The 14774-nt window shown below is 45.6% G+C and overlaps 1 protein-coding gene across 1 annotated transcript in view; it reads left to right on the top strand.

The window, feature by feature from the left end:
* The first annotated feature begins 12324 nt into the window (after positions 1 to 12324).
* DHRS12 (dehydrogenase/reductase 12) overlaps positions 12325 to 14774 on the top strand; it is a 28089-nt gene continuing 25639 nt past the window's right edge. Inside the window, exons 1-2 of the mRNA XM_030949514.1 lie at positions 12325 to 12388; positions 12991 to 13124. Of these exons, the coding sequence (XP_030805374.1) occupies positions 12333 to 12388; positions 12991 to 13124 (190 nt within the window). The 5' untranslated portion in view covers positions 12325 to 12332. The remainder of the gene's footprint in view (positions 12389 to 12990; positions 13125 to 14774) is intronic.

Genomic DNA, 14774 nt, shown 5'->3' with positions numbered 1-14774 from the left:
CACTCTCCACTGCCCCTTACTTTTCTGAAACATAACTGCTGCCAGTGGTGAAATGCTAGAATTCCTCTTTCCCACCACAAATACTACAGTGGCTCACCACTTGGGCTTCAGGATTTCAGGGTTCAGTTCTGAACTGATCTATGGGATTCTACCTTCAGTGGAGAGCATCTTTCATTTGTTAAGAACCCAAAATGTTTAAGAAATTGCCTATGAGAAGGCATAACTCCATCCATCACTCAAATGCAACACAGCAGCTGTTTATCATTACACCAGAACTTTACCCAGAAGCCTGAACAGGCATAAAACCAGAAAATTATACTCAGTTGATAATGCAAAAGACATTTAACAAGAAAGTAGTTCCACCCACAGGGCTCCAGTACAAACTCCTCTGTTGGAAAATACTGCTAGAATCACTCTTAATCACCAGGAATTAAGGGCTAATACTCCTGACCTAAGTCTGAATTGATTGTAGTGACCTCACAGCAAGTGATGATGTTCTCCTATTGGAGCAAATAAGAGGAGATTTTAGTTCAGCCCAGAGAAGAAGAGATGTAAGGCGACATTGCCTTGTGTTTGCTGTGTGCATGGTTACAGCAGCTCAGCAGATGTGCAATGATTTGCCAAACTTCAGCCACACAACAGTAAACCTGAGGCCTATGCCTCATTCATGGAGGCTAAGACTGACTGATTCTCTACAGTCTGACATGGAGGATTAATTCTTCAGATACGAGAACCCAGGGCATCCACTGACATCTCGGGAAAGTGCTGCTAAGTCAGTGCTAGAGTTCAACATCTGGTTGGTACAAACAAAAAATTATAGAGGTGGTATTAATGAGGCAAAAGACATTTGTGAAATATTTTGAAGTTATACAAAGTAAACAAAACCAAAACACTTTGCTACAACCAAGAGAGAAAAATTCTGCACTGATAATATCTACCTTTACCTTGTGTACATCAATACGCTATGGCACATACAAGTGAGAACATCAACACCTCCAAAACAGTTGGAGCCATCAATTCTGTGCCCAAAGGAATCTATGCATGCCTTCTGCACTTTCAGCAGACTGGAATCTTGCAGGACTGGAGCAGGCATACCTGGTTTGGGCATGTGATTAGATACCACTGAGTCACAGTGACTCTTCTGACCCACCAGCAGCTGCATAGTTTCTCTCAAGTTGCCCAGTAGCACTCAAATCTAAATGAAAACAGTTTAATTGAAGACACTTTATCTCATTTAGGGACAAGCTATGAACGTGTGCATGGGCCACAGCACCTTAACTTGCAAGCAGCAGCATTTGGAACTGCCACAAAATGATGGTGTGCCAGACAAATGCTCAGTCCCTACAGAAGTAGGTGTGGCTCCTCAGCAAACAGCTATGGAGGAATTAAGTCATTACAGCCCAAAGGTCAAGCAGCTGGAAATACAGTCTACACCTTCAAATGTTTAATTTTAATTTTGCCACTGGACTAAAATTACAAATTGAAAATGTTAATTTTCTTCCCACTGTTATATAAATGTCTACTGAAAAACTGAACAAAATACACCCTTAAGCTAATTATTATGCACTCAATGTTGACTACAATGCAGGAAACCAGCTCTGTTTCAGTTATATCAGCTCCCCTTCTTAAGAAGGAAAGGTCTATTTCCAGTATTTAAAGGAAAAAATATACATTACTTCAATGGCTAGGATAGCCAGCTCACTGCTAGTTGTGAGTACTACAGTAATCCAGCAATATGAAGACCCAAAGAAAATTCTGTCTGCACACACTGACTCTATACACATACATACAAGTGCACTGTCAGGAGCCATGAAGTAAGTTACACTTATTACAGTTTATTGCCCACAGTATACTTGTCCTCCCACTACTCCACCTTCTTCAGCAATAGGCATAAGATTCCAAAGCTCTAGAGAGTAGCTTTCCACAGCTATTTTAGAAGCAGCAGACAGACAAGCAATCCTTCACTCCAAATGTTGAACACAGATAGCTCCTACCTGCTGGCCGAAAGAAGAGAGAAGAGCATCAGACATACTACAGACTTCATCCTCTCAGGACTGGAAACCAGAATGCTGTGCTGTCAGAGAAGATGATCTCTCTCACAGAGCACTTGCTCCGAGCTTTATGAGGTCCCAAGACATCAGACTTTAAAACTACAAGGTAACCGTGCAGGAAAAAAAAAAAAAAAAACCAACCTAGAACAGCTTCTGCTTCTTTGTGCCAAGAGCTGTTTCAAATGTCCCAGATCCTGAAATAGGAACAGTTGGTAAAAGATCCTAAATGCTTTGACTTTACAGGCAAAGGGCTACAAAGATTAAACTGATGCTAACATATATATTGTACAACATTTTTAAACTAGACCAGTTTCTGTAAGTTATCTTGAATCTTTTCTCAGATAATTAATATTCTCCAAGTTCTAGTTGGTAGGGACTTTGCATCACAAGGAGGACGCTTGTATTTCTACATGTAATACAGAAATGATTGTTACACCAGGACTGCATTTTGAAACTGTTGCTTGGTGGCACAGGTTTCTTCAGGTTCCTGTTCACTGCTGGAGTAGATGCAGATCCCTCAGGTATCAGCCATAGGAAGAAACAGAAAATGTTCTTAGAAAGTATAGTACTTGAGGGAAAATAAAAAAGGCTGGCAAGTGCCATCTGATATTGCATAGTACAAGGAAAGTGCTGAAAAGAACAATGTCATATTGGAAGATTTCTGAACAAATTGTATGGAATTCTGAGAAATCGTGTATATGTGTTTGTAACAATGAATTTCTACCAAATGTCTCATTTGAATAAAAATGAGTGTAAGTGCATAAGCCTATGTGACTGCAGTCCAAAAATTAAGGTACTTTACATTTACCAGTCATGATAATTTTAATCAAGCCTGCTGCAATTTTGCTGAGATGAATAGTTATATCCAGAGACTGATTTCGCCCACAGATTTGAATCTCAGCCATACTGACTCTTCTGTATGATTAGTAATACTCCAGCAAAGGAAGAATCCATTATTCCCTTCCCCATGCTGCAGTACAGCAGCTCAAATGTGAGAGATGAAAACTGTGGGCCTGCAAATCACCATACCAGAAAGCTTTCTTTCTACAAGGTCCTCCTGATGCCCAGATGAGTTGGGTACCTGCATGTGGAAGGGAGCCTACAAAAAAGATGGAGAGGGACTTTTTACAAGAGCACGTAGTGACAGGTTAATGAGAAATGGCTTCAAGCTGAAAAAGAGTAGGTTTAGGTTAGATAATAGGGAAAAATTCCTCACTCTAAGAGTAGTGAGGCACTGGAAGAGGTTACCCAGAGAAGTTGTGGGTGCCCCATCCCTGGAAGTGTTCAAAGACAAGTTGCATGGAGTACTGAATTACCTGGTCAAGTGAAATGTGTCCCTGCCCACACCAGGGGGGTTTGAACTACATAACCTTTAATTCCCTTTCAATGATATCTTATGGGTTTGATTGCCAGTCTTTTTGAAAAAAATTTAGCCTTTCAGTGTAATATGAAATGAGTACACAGGATGCAAACAGTGGAGAAAAAAATCCACTATTCAGTCTTATTCACAAGCTGCTATAGACAGCAGCTTTTTATTATCACTGTTTACTTTTGTATTGCTATTCTACTTCTGCATGGATTTCACAACAGTAGTTCATAACAAATACTATTTATTTTCAAAAGGTATCAGAAACAAAGAGTTGCTTCAGTATTTTTTGTGAACCTGTTTTTTTTAAAAACTTGTCCAACTTGTCCAGATGAAATAAGACTTCAAGTAAACAGGTCTGGTGCTTATTTGCATGGGAAGGTTTGGCTCCACAGCTTTGCATGGATAAATTTCATATATCTCTGCAAGTTTTGTTACAACAGCACAGGGACTGCTTGAAGACACAAAACTTCAGACTATTCCTTTGGCATTTGAACAAAACAGCAACCATGTAAGCAGGTGTGTGTGTTCCTCTGCTTGTAGATACCTCTTGGAAGACACATTCTACCAGATAACATCTGCAATTTGGTAATAACTGGGCTGGAATAAAATGATAATAAGCAGTAAGATTTGCAGAAGAATAAAAAAAGCATAGCAGGACTCACCTGAGTCAATAAGCCTGTAAGCATTCCTGTCCAACAGCTGGCAGTAAGAACAGTAAGGTCCAGTAGAAGAGCAGTAAGAAGAAAAACAGGTAGCTGAAGAAAATGTTAGTATAAATAACTGCATTACTGCCACAGCCTAGCAACAAACATGTATGCATTCAAGTATATTGTTTACTGTAAGAACATAAAGAATTTTTCAGTCATGGAAATCACAAAATTATCTTTTATTGACTTAAAAAATTATTCTCTAGGATGCATACCAACTATAATGTTTCAGTTTTATTACTTTGAAAATATCCTAAGCCATCCTATTATTTTTTAAATAATTATACACACTTCAGCTTGCATAAATTATTTGATGTATAGGAGATTAACTAGGTTAGCAGCAGGTTTAGCTGGCTTCTCCCAGCCAATTCTTTCCACTTTGGGAGGACACTTGTCGTCGGTTGGCCACAAGGTTTTCGGGGTGAAGGAAGAGACGAGATGGGCTCCATGATCAGAAGGCTTGATTTATTAAGTTATGATATATACATCTATTATAACTATACTAAAAAGAAAAAGAAAAGGAGAGTTTCCAGAAGCTGCTAGCTACCTAAGAATAGAAAGTAAAGAATGATCAACAAACCTTGCTCTCTCGGACTGTGTCCGAGAGAGCTCAGTTCCGGATTGGCCATTACCTCCAAACACTCAATCTGGGCCAATCCAGAACTGACCTGTTGCATTCCACAGAAGCAGATAACCTATTGTTTACATCTTGTTTCTGGGGCCTCAGCTTCCCAGAAGGAAAAAATCCTAAAGAAAGGATTTTAGTGAAAAGGATGTCTACGACATGTCACCCTTTTAATTTAATTAAATTAAAAAGAAAAATGTTTGTAACTTTCTCTGCTGGGCTCATGCAGAGGAAAGAACAAACACCTGACAGATTTGTGCTCCTGTGGAATGAACAGGGAATTTCTTCACCTATAAAACATAAAATACTATGATACCACTAAAACAATCTTACAATATAAGAAAATGCAAAAACAATGCAAAACAAAGTCCAAGTCCCAACAGCTGAGTTTCAGGAAAAGTCCATGGCCTGATGTTCTTCTTTGCCATCTGTGAAAGTCTCTTTTGGTCCTGAAACAGACTTGCTGCAGAGAATCCATCAATAGTTATCAAACAGTTCCAAACAATTTTTTAAAAAGTTTCTAAAATGTCTTAGACACAGCCCTTTATTGAACAACTTGGGCTGAAGCTAGGTTTTGGCCCTTCAATGCTTTTTGAGCTGCTGCTGCAGGTATTTCAACCCTTTTTTATTAAATTTTTTTTTTTTTTTTTTTTGAAAAACAGCAAGCAGCAGAGGGGCCTGAGAGAGACCCTGGGGGGCCAGGCCCCTCAGGCAAGCTCTGCATTAACACAGGCCAGCACCCAGCTGCCAGTTTGGCAGAAGGGGTGACCAAAGGCCTCCATTCCCTAGAACCACTGACACATGCCAGCAGTGAGGGAATAGAAGCACCCCCGAGAAATTCCATCTCGCGTTTGGGAACATTTGTTCCCCAAAGCAAACGAGCCATGAAGGCTTTCTGCGTCTGCAATGCAGATGCAGAAGGTGCTCTTCCCATCATTGTCTTGACAACACCCTCCTTGGGCTGCAAACCAAAGGCAGACCCCTTGGGACCCACTGTCCCCTCGCCACTGGGGCGCACGAGGGGTGTCAGAGATGACAATTTCCAAGGAAGGACCCCCAACCCCCCAAAAACTCCGATTTTGAAAACAGGCAGCCGTGCTGCCCACGCCCCCAGCTGTCGGGTCACGCTCCCCCAGAAGGAAAGGCTGAAGCCCTCTTCCCTTGTCCCAGCTGCCCCCACAGGGGCAGCCCCGGGACAGCCCGAAAAACTCGGGGTGGGAGCCACGCTGGGTGCAGGGGACGGGGCCTCCGAAGGTGCCAGAACCTCTGGGACGGGCAGCTCTGAAGGCGGTCCCGCGGGCCCATCGCCGCACTCGGCATCATCCTGGACTGGAACTGGGTTGGCGGGAGGCGGTGGGGCTGTTGGGGGGTCTGGTTCAGCTGCAGAAGGTGGTGGGGCCAGCCCGGGAGGGGCCGGAGGGGGCGGCGGGTCGCTCTTTTCAGGTGCAACCTCCGACCTCGGCACTGCGGGCAAAAGCGTGACCGCTGGAGATTGTGGGGCCGGCGGGAGCCCGTCTTCCACCGGGACAGAAGCAGCCGCGGTCTGCAAAAACAGCGAAGCCGGCCCGGGAGACAGAGGAGGAGGCGGCGGGGCCGCCCGGAGTGGCCGGGGCGGCGGGGGGCGGTGAGTTGCTCTTCTCAGGTGGAACCTCCGACCTCGGCGCTGCGGGCAAAAGCGGAGCCGCTGGAGGCTCTGGGGCGGCGGGAGCTCGTGCCCCGCCGGGGACGGAAGCAGCCGCCGCGTCTCCGTCGTCACGAGCAACGCCAGGGCCCACGGGGCGGGGCCATGGCCGGTGCCGCGGCCAGCGCTGCCGCCACCGGGGCCGCGGGGGGGCACCTGCCCCGCGGCGCCGGCTGGGGCGGAATGTACGGGACCGGCTGCAGCGGGGCCGGCAGCGCCGGCTGCCCCCTCTGAGAGCGGCGGGGGGAGGGAGAAGGTGGCCCCATCTGCGCATGCGCCGAAGACGGAGGAAAAAAACCTGCAGCTCCGGGCGAAACTTCGCCCCCCCCGCTGGGACGGGGGGGCTGGGAAGCAGCCGTTTGTCCCCCTCCGAAGGGTCGTCCCCCGTGAGTCGGGGGGAACGGCGCCTGCCCCCTCGCTTCCGCGATCCAGGGAAAGGCAGCTGCTTTTCGTTTCAAAACCGGGAACAATGCCATGAAGACGGGATAAAGGCGAGGAACACGGGAAGTCCGACCCCAAACAGCTTGGCAGACAAATTCCATGCATTCCCATACATACGAATCCAATGCATATAGAACATTAGTAAAAAATCCAAAGAACTTTGCCCATCGAAAAAAGTCATATAAATCTTTTTTCAACAGGAGAATTCCATCCTCCTCACCCCATTTTTGCCAGAGGGAAATTTGTCTCTCCTCTGACGGAGAGAGATGGACCTCTGTTTCAGTGGGAAAATTCGTCCACTTTTCCAGCCACCACCATTGCAGGGCGGCATCTTCAGTAAGGGAAAACCCAATAGTACCTTCTGAGAGAGTCCAGCACTCTCTGGCCAGCTCCTGTTCGAGGCTGTAAGGCTCTCTGGGCATCTTCCTGGAGGCTTCAAAAGGTCCTTTTTGTGGTCAGCCTTGCTGTGAACTCTGTCCAAATCTGGATCTTCGGTTCTTCAGCTCCTGGCTAAATCCACTTCTGTGGTCACCTGTGAGATGACCATCAATGCCACATATTCGGGGTTTACCCAAATGCAGCAATGATCCTCTGGAGTATCACCAAGTGATAAATGTCCTCAGAAACACGAGGGGTCACCAATTGTCGCCGGTTGGCCACAAGGTTTTCGGGGTGAAGGAAGAGACGAGATGGGCTCCATGATCAGAAGGCTTGATTTATTAAGTTATGATATATACATCTATTATAACTATACTAAAAAGAAAAAGAAAGGGAGAGTTTCCAGAAGCTGCTAGCTACCTAAGAATAGAAAGTAAAGAATGATCAACAAACCTTGCTCTCTCGGACTGTGTCCGAGAGAGCTCAGTTCCGGATTGGCCATTACCTCCAAACACTCAATCTGGGCCAATCCAGAACTGACCTGTTGCATTCCACAGAAGCAGATAACCTATTGTTTACATCTTGTTTCTGGGGCCTCAGCTTCCCAGAAGGAAAAAATCCTAAAGAAAGGATTTTAGTGAAAAGGATGTCTACGACAGACACTAAGCAGCCCCTCTCTTCACCAGGACATGCCTGACCCTGGGAAGCCCTGCAGGTTCCCAGAGACCAGGGCCCTCAGGAGTTAATAAAGCAAACCTATGTTTCTGATAAGGCACAGCATGAAATTCCGTTTACTGGCCCCTGAGCAATGAGTAATAGATATGATGACATCCTGCCACACTTGTTCCTCAGCAACAAAAGACTATTTGGTCTGGGGAAAGCCTGACTCTTCGCTGGAAACAACACTGATGATGACAGCAGCTGGTAAACTTGGTGATGACTTGGGTACACAACAAAGAAAACACCCTACTGTTCACAAAAACACAACACAGGCCAGAACTTCAATCCTTCTCTGCACTCAGGATGAGCAGCTTTTGCTTCTCTCACCCTGCTACTACCACAAGCACTTCAGACATGTCCCTGAGATCTCAGGGACTTAATGTTCTTCTTCAACCACTCACCAAACCCTCTGCTTCATCCAGACAAGAGAACAAGTGTCAACTGCCTCTCCCCAGGCTGCTGACAGGTCTTGATTGCTGTTACACTGACTGGGGCTGTGCCAAGTTTCTATAGCAAAGTCTTCAAGTGTTCTACATCCAGAGCTGAGCCCAGTGTGGTAAAAACAGGGTTAGGAGCATCTCCCACCACAGTAGCTTGCACACAACTGCCATTTCCTTTGGAAACCTGGCTCCAATTAGAGATGCAAAGCTTTCCTGGCCCTTAAAGCCTGTGCCTGTTCCCACTGCAGTCAGTGGCAACTGCATCAGTTCTGATTGATTTAATAGGGGCAGGCATAGAGACTTAATTAGAAAATTAGTAACTGCAAGGAAAGGAGGGAATGCCCAGCAGCCTGCCAGGTCCCTGGAAGGAAGCAAGCAAAGGAGCCAGCTGTCCTTAAGACCAAGTTTTTAGCCTCTCACAAAAAAAAAAAAAAAAAAAAGGAGAAAAAGTATAATAAAAGAGATTGGCAAAATGGCCTTGAAGCTGTTTTAAACATCTTGTATAATATATAATTGCTTTTCAGCTCTTGAGCACTCACTTTTAGCTCTGTCCCCTGGGAAGAAAATATGAAACACGCTGAAATGCACAGCCCTTAACAGCAATCAGCATTTTCAACTTTCCTTTGTGCTAGAAGTAATTAAAACTTTGCTTAAAACTTCTTGCTATTTGACAGGTACAAAGACAAATCAAGTCTAAGGTATGTTTTTCATGTTAGCCCAGCTGAGTGCCAGAGAGGTATTTTTCACCAGCTCTTGTGTTTTAAGAAAATTGAGATTCTCAACTCATTACTCCATGAAAAATCCTAATGACTGGAGGCTCACAGCCACAACGCTCCAGAATTTTTATGTGCTTGGAGGATTACCTGCAGTCATGGAGGGCTTGCATAACAGGCTTGGGGGCTATTTGTACACTGGTAAATGCATGCACCAGAACACAGGACCACGAGGGCCAAGCCAAGCTGTGCAGTGTTAACCCTGGTGCACCCTCATCTGTAGTGTTTGGGAAAAAAACCCCACCCTTTGAGCAAAGTATTCATGATGACATTTGATCTTGTTTTGGACAGAAGTATTGCTTAATACCTACTGTGACCTGGGCATCAACAATCATTTGCCTGTGGGCAATAAGAGGATCAAGGCCTGGGAACATGCAATGGAGTATTTGATAGCATAGATATAGGGAAAGAATTAACTTGGATATGTTTTATCAGGGATAAACACTTAGTTGTGTTTATTAGCCTGGGTGAAGCCATTTTATTCTGTCCTTGAATTTAGGGAAATATTAGGAGCTCCAGAGACTCTGGCTCTTCCCCTTTCAGCTCTATATGACACAAATATACTAGTTGCTGGCTCTGATAGGGGTCTGAGATGTAGGATGCCAATCCAAGAGAAAAATTCTTTGTCTAAAAAAATCCCTCATGTTCAGAAGAGTGTCCCATTGGAGGTAATTGCTAAGCTACCAGCCTAGCAAGAAAGAAACCAGAAGCTATAACTTTTTGAATTTCCAAAGCTCCAGAATAGGTTCTAATTCACCTAACAAGATGTATCAACATAGAATTCAGTGCAGAAGGCAAGATATGTGGTCAAAACTTTTGAAGTGGGCAGAAATTTTGCCTGTGAGAATACTGAGATGCAGGTCCTTCATTAGCAGCACCCAGCCCTTGGCAGAATTACATCTTGCCTTTCTCCTGTACAACCCTTCATCACTATGATGGCTGGGTTAGCAGAGAGCACTTACACAATCTCTACAGCCTCCTGCCTCTGGAACAACAGTACAGAAGCAAAACACCACAGGGGATGAAATGAGGCAACAGAAGCATCTAGGTGGTGCTAGGACAGTGTGCAACAGCTCGCTTTTGATGTGAAGGTTGGACTTGATGATCTTAGAGGTCTTTCCTAACCTTACTGATTGATTCTACTAGGCTGCCCAGACAGAGTGCTGTGACAGTTCATTTCTGGGTGCAAGCTTAGCCCCTCAGGACAGAAAAAGCAAGTGTTTCTAAGCAGAAACCTCACAGCTGAATGTGCTCAGGGATTGGTGCACTCTGGAAAGGGCATAATTTCTGGGCATTTACAAAATGTCCTTAAAATGCCATTTGTTAGAAGGGTACAGCTAACATTGCAGTAGGGGCGTTGCAGTATTTATGTAATATTCTCTGAGAAAATTGTGTATGTACCAGGATGACACTGGTAGCCAACATTACATTCAAACATCTTCTGTAATCTCAGTATGAGTAATATGCTGTAATTGCCCATTACTGCTTAACCCCCAAAATATTATGAGCTGCTCCCATTCTCCGCTGCCATAATCTCTTTTTGTGTCTGACTCATGGACAGCTTCTGCCAGGCATACTCACATTGGTTAGCACCTCAGGGCTGCATCACCCAGCATCATGCTAATCACAGTCCAAATGGTTCAGCCTGTGAGGAATTCTGTGTATCTGCATGCACCCCATTTACTTTCAGAGGCTGGTAGACTGCAGGGATGAACTTCCCAATTTGTGAGAACACAGGCTGGAACTACAAACAAAACTGATCAGAGCCATCATCCCATTTTGCTTGTACTAAGCCATAATCACAATTCTTAAGAAATAAATAGGGTAAACACAGAAATGACAAGGGAATACTGTCTTACTGCATTTAAATTTTTTAATAGAGCCTTTCAATTGTTTTAAGAATGAGCACTTTTAGATTTCATGAAAAGGTACAACATGTAGCTGGATGGCCTCTGCATGGAACATCACTGCGGAAATGCATCTCTTTGCCCTCTAGAAACTATTACTCCACATATAATGTACAGTACAAGCAGACAGGGCTGAGTTCAAAAGTTGTAACTTCATGGTGGGAAGTGCCTTTTGTATGAGCCTAACACTCACACATCATGCTGAGAAAGTGGAAGACTTTCGTACAAGGCCTTTGCCAGAGCAAAGAGATTTAGAAAAAGAAGTATCAGGCTATAATACAGGATCAAAAAAGAGAGAATATTCCCACTTCTCTACTATCTGTGTTATTGAAATCAGGTAACTTAAGCTCTTGAAAACTTAGATAGGGTTCCCAAAGGAGCTTCTCTGCATGTGGCCCTGCATACCCTATAAAATACGTGAATTTATCCAACTTGCACATAGAACCTTCTAAGCACATAGACCTTTTGCATAATTAAAAGTATAATTATACCTACAATGACAATTTCCTTATGGCTACCATGGGCTATCAGATGTGCAACTCCAAGTGCTTCTCCTGGGCTTCATAGGTCCAAAGAACATAAACTGAAAAGACTTTGAATTTCACTCCCCTTAGTGCAACAGCCACTCGTGTATCCTTTCCTTACTGGAATACTTCACCAGTAGGAGCTACGTATTTACTGGATTTGTTACGTAAAATGCTACTTTACGTGGCACGGCATCATTTTTTATATTCCTCTGGGAGCATCCCTTTGGCAGGGCAGAGGATGCAGGCCTGTAGCACTGCTTCCCATTCCCAAAACACAACAGCCCGTCTACAGTCCTGCCTTAGCCGGCAGCGGCACCTGCCCCAAGCTGGGGCCCTGGGAAATCCTCCATCCTTCATCCGCCACCACGTTCGCCAGGCACAGCCGCCGGCAGCGAGACAGGGGCTGGCTACAGCTATCCTTCATGGCTAATGGAGAAGAGGAGAAAACAGAAAGGACAAGAAGAACCAGCCCACGAACTGCTGCTAAGGAGGAAGGTGGCACCGCTACCTCCATTATCACACGCGCTGCTCTGCCTTGCACCCTCCCTTTAGCGCGGCCGGGCCGAGCGGAGCCGCCCCTCAGCACCTACCTAACGCGACCGGGCCGGGCCGCCCCTCAGCCCTTATCTAACACGGCCGGGCTGGCCGGGAGCCTTATGTAAGGGCAGAGGCGGGGCCGGCTCGGCTGTGGGGGCGGCGGAAGCAGCAGCGCTATGTCCTGGTACCGCAACACCGTGTGGTTCGTGAAGGGGCTGCGGGAGTACACCAGGTACGGGCGGCGGCCGCCCGGGCCCGGGAGGCGGCGTGGGGCGGGCGCAGCGCCCGGGCTGGGCCGTTCCGCAGTGAAGCCGTGTTTATGTGCTGTTTTTATGGACGGCTGCCCGCCCCCGCCTAGGCGGGCGGATTCCAGCCCCGCTCGGTGAGGACCGCCCGGCCCGGCCCGCCCTGGGGCTCCGGTCGCCCCCCGAGGGTCGAGGTCCGAGCTGGGTGGGCTGGGGCGGCCGAACGCCGCCGCGGGTTGTCGCTTTCATTGCAAAGCACTGGAACAGGCTGCCCAGGGAAGTGATGCAGACACCATCCTTGGAAGTGTTGAAAATAACCTCTGGCTACGGCACTTGAGGTCGTGGGTGAACGTGGGTTGATGGTTGGACTTGATGATCTTAAAGACTTTTCTCCAACCTTAATGATTCTGTGATACATTGCTGTTCGCAGTGTCACTGGTATTCGTGGCCTGCCCCGTGGGTACAGAGAGTAAATAGGGCAATTACTGGATGCTGAGCTGTGAGAGGAAAGTGCTTTTCAGCCCACACATGTGTTTATTTTGGAAGGGCTCGCTTCTAGTTTCTCACAGGTGTCTCTTGATTTGTTCAGAGGTGGTTACGAGTCTGCTTCCAAGCGCTTCAACCCAGCTGATGTGGAGGTGGATGTGGCTGGAAGATCCTTCCTGGTCACTGGTGCAAACAGTGGCATTGGCAAGGCCACGGCCAAGGAGATAGCAAGGAGAGGTGAGCAGGGCTGCCGTGGAGCTCCCAGGAGGCTTACAGAGAAGATGGAAGGCAGCAGGTTTGGCCTTCCAGCACTTACACACAAACACAAATACCTGGGATGTGGCATAATTTCACAGGGGTCTTAGTGTGGGTTGGAGGTTTAAGCCCAATCAGTGCAGTGAAAACTGGGATAAGGAAACCAAATTAGCAGAGAGGAGCTGCAAATTGTTTTTCAAGCGCATATTTACCTAAACTATCTGTGTTATACTGGCATCTAAGGATGTTGGTGACAGATCAGTGTCTGTTTAAGGTTAATTCGGTACAAGTAACAGCCTGGCTGAATTTGAACTGAGAAATCTGCAGATGTATCATATGCTGAAAGAAAACAATTGTCTTTATAAAAATGAGATGGAAGAGCATAAACAAGCCCAGTGTACCTGTTCTTGATCTTAATGATAATACCCTGGAGTTTGTGCCCTTTGGCTGATTACATGTAATTATTTTTTTATCTTGCTGTCTGTACGCAAGGCCATGGTGTAAACTGGGCCTAGCTGCTGCTGAAGGATAAACCTAATCCCTTACAGAGTTGACAAAGTAATTCCTGTTGTGCAAGAGTGACAGGAGTTTGGGCACGTAGAATGGAGGGGAGGAGCTTGTGGCTCTTTTCTCTCTTTGTTGTGCTTAGGTTTTGTAACCATCTTATGAAGGAAAGTGGCAACTCAGTTAAACGAAACTAATTCAAAACTGTTAGCATCAAAGAGTCGTTGGGTTTAAGATCTACATCAGTGCCAGCATGTAATTGATGTCAGGTTCCCACCACTGCTATTGTACATAATCACTTTATGTAAGTATTGCTTTGTCAGGTGATTGTTCTGCTCACAAATGGGTATCTCTACCAGGTTTTGCAAGTTGGAAAGCTGGCTGGATCTGTATGGGATTTGGTCATCATGTTTAGCAGAACAACCTTGGCCTCAGACTGCGTGTCTGATATGTTGTATGGGCATTGCTGTTCATATGAAGTTAAGATGACTTCCCAGTCCCATCCTTGAACATCTCACTTTGAAACTCAGTGTCAGCTGTTGGGGCTCAGGCTTCTAGTTGAATCTCTTCAAGTACTCCATGACAAGTGAATAAGGAATTCTGACTCAGCAGAGGAATAATCAGGCTCTGTTGGCTTTACCTTCAAGCACTCAGATATTTCTAACTGACAGTTGCTATAGTCTGAGTTCAGCTTTTCTCTGAATTGGTGTCTTATGGACATTCAGATTTGGGCTTTCCTCTATGTCTTGTGAACTGCACTTCCAGCTTGATACAGTCTTCTCCCAACTACTCTGACTATTCCCATGTGTCAAGTTCAAATGGTTTAAATCTTTACCAAAGAAAATAGATTTAAATTCATTTCCTAATATGTCAGTCACACCTAAACTTCACCCTTGTCCTGGTACTCAGTGGAAAAACCTCTCTTGTGGACAGAAGGTTTCATTATCAGACCCCAGACTGGGCTGTGCAGTGTGTGACTGTATCATCCCAAGGTAGATTTGGTGTTCTGCATTTGGGTTCTGGGCACTAAAAAATGTGACCTGACACAGTTGTTGTTTCTATTATGGATTAATTATGTTTCTGTTAGGTTTAATTCCTTGAGCTTTCTAGAGGTGGACTGCTAGCGAT

This window comes from Camarhynchus parvulus, chromosome 1 (genome assembly GCF_901933205.1).
Source record: "Camarhynchus parvulus chromosome 1, STF_HiC, whole genome shotgun sequence".
Classification (NCBI taxonomy): Eukaryota; Metazoa; Chordata; class Aves; order Passeriformes; family Thraupidae; genus Camarhynchus; species Camarhynchus parvulus.
The sequence above is the reverse complement of the archived record's forward strand: the minus strand, read 5'-3'. Positions and strand labels throughout refer to the sequence as shown.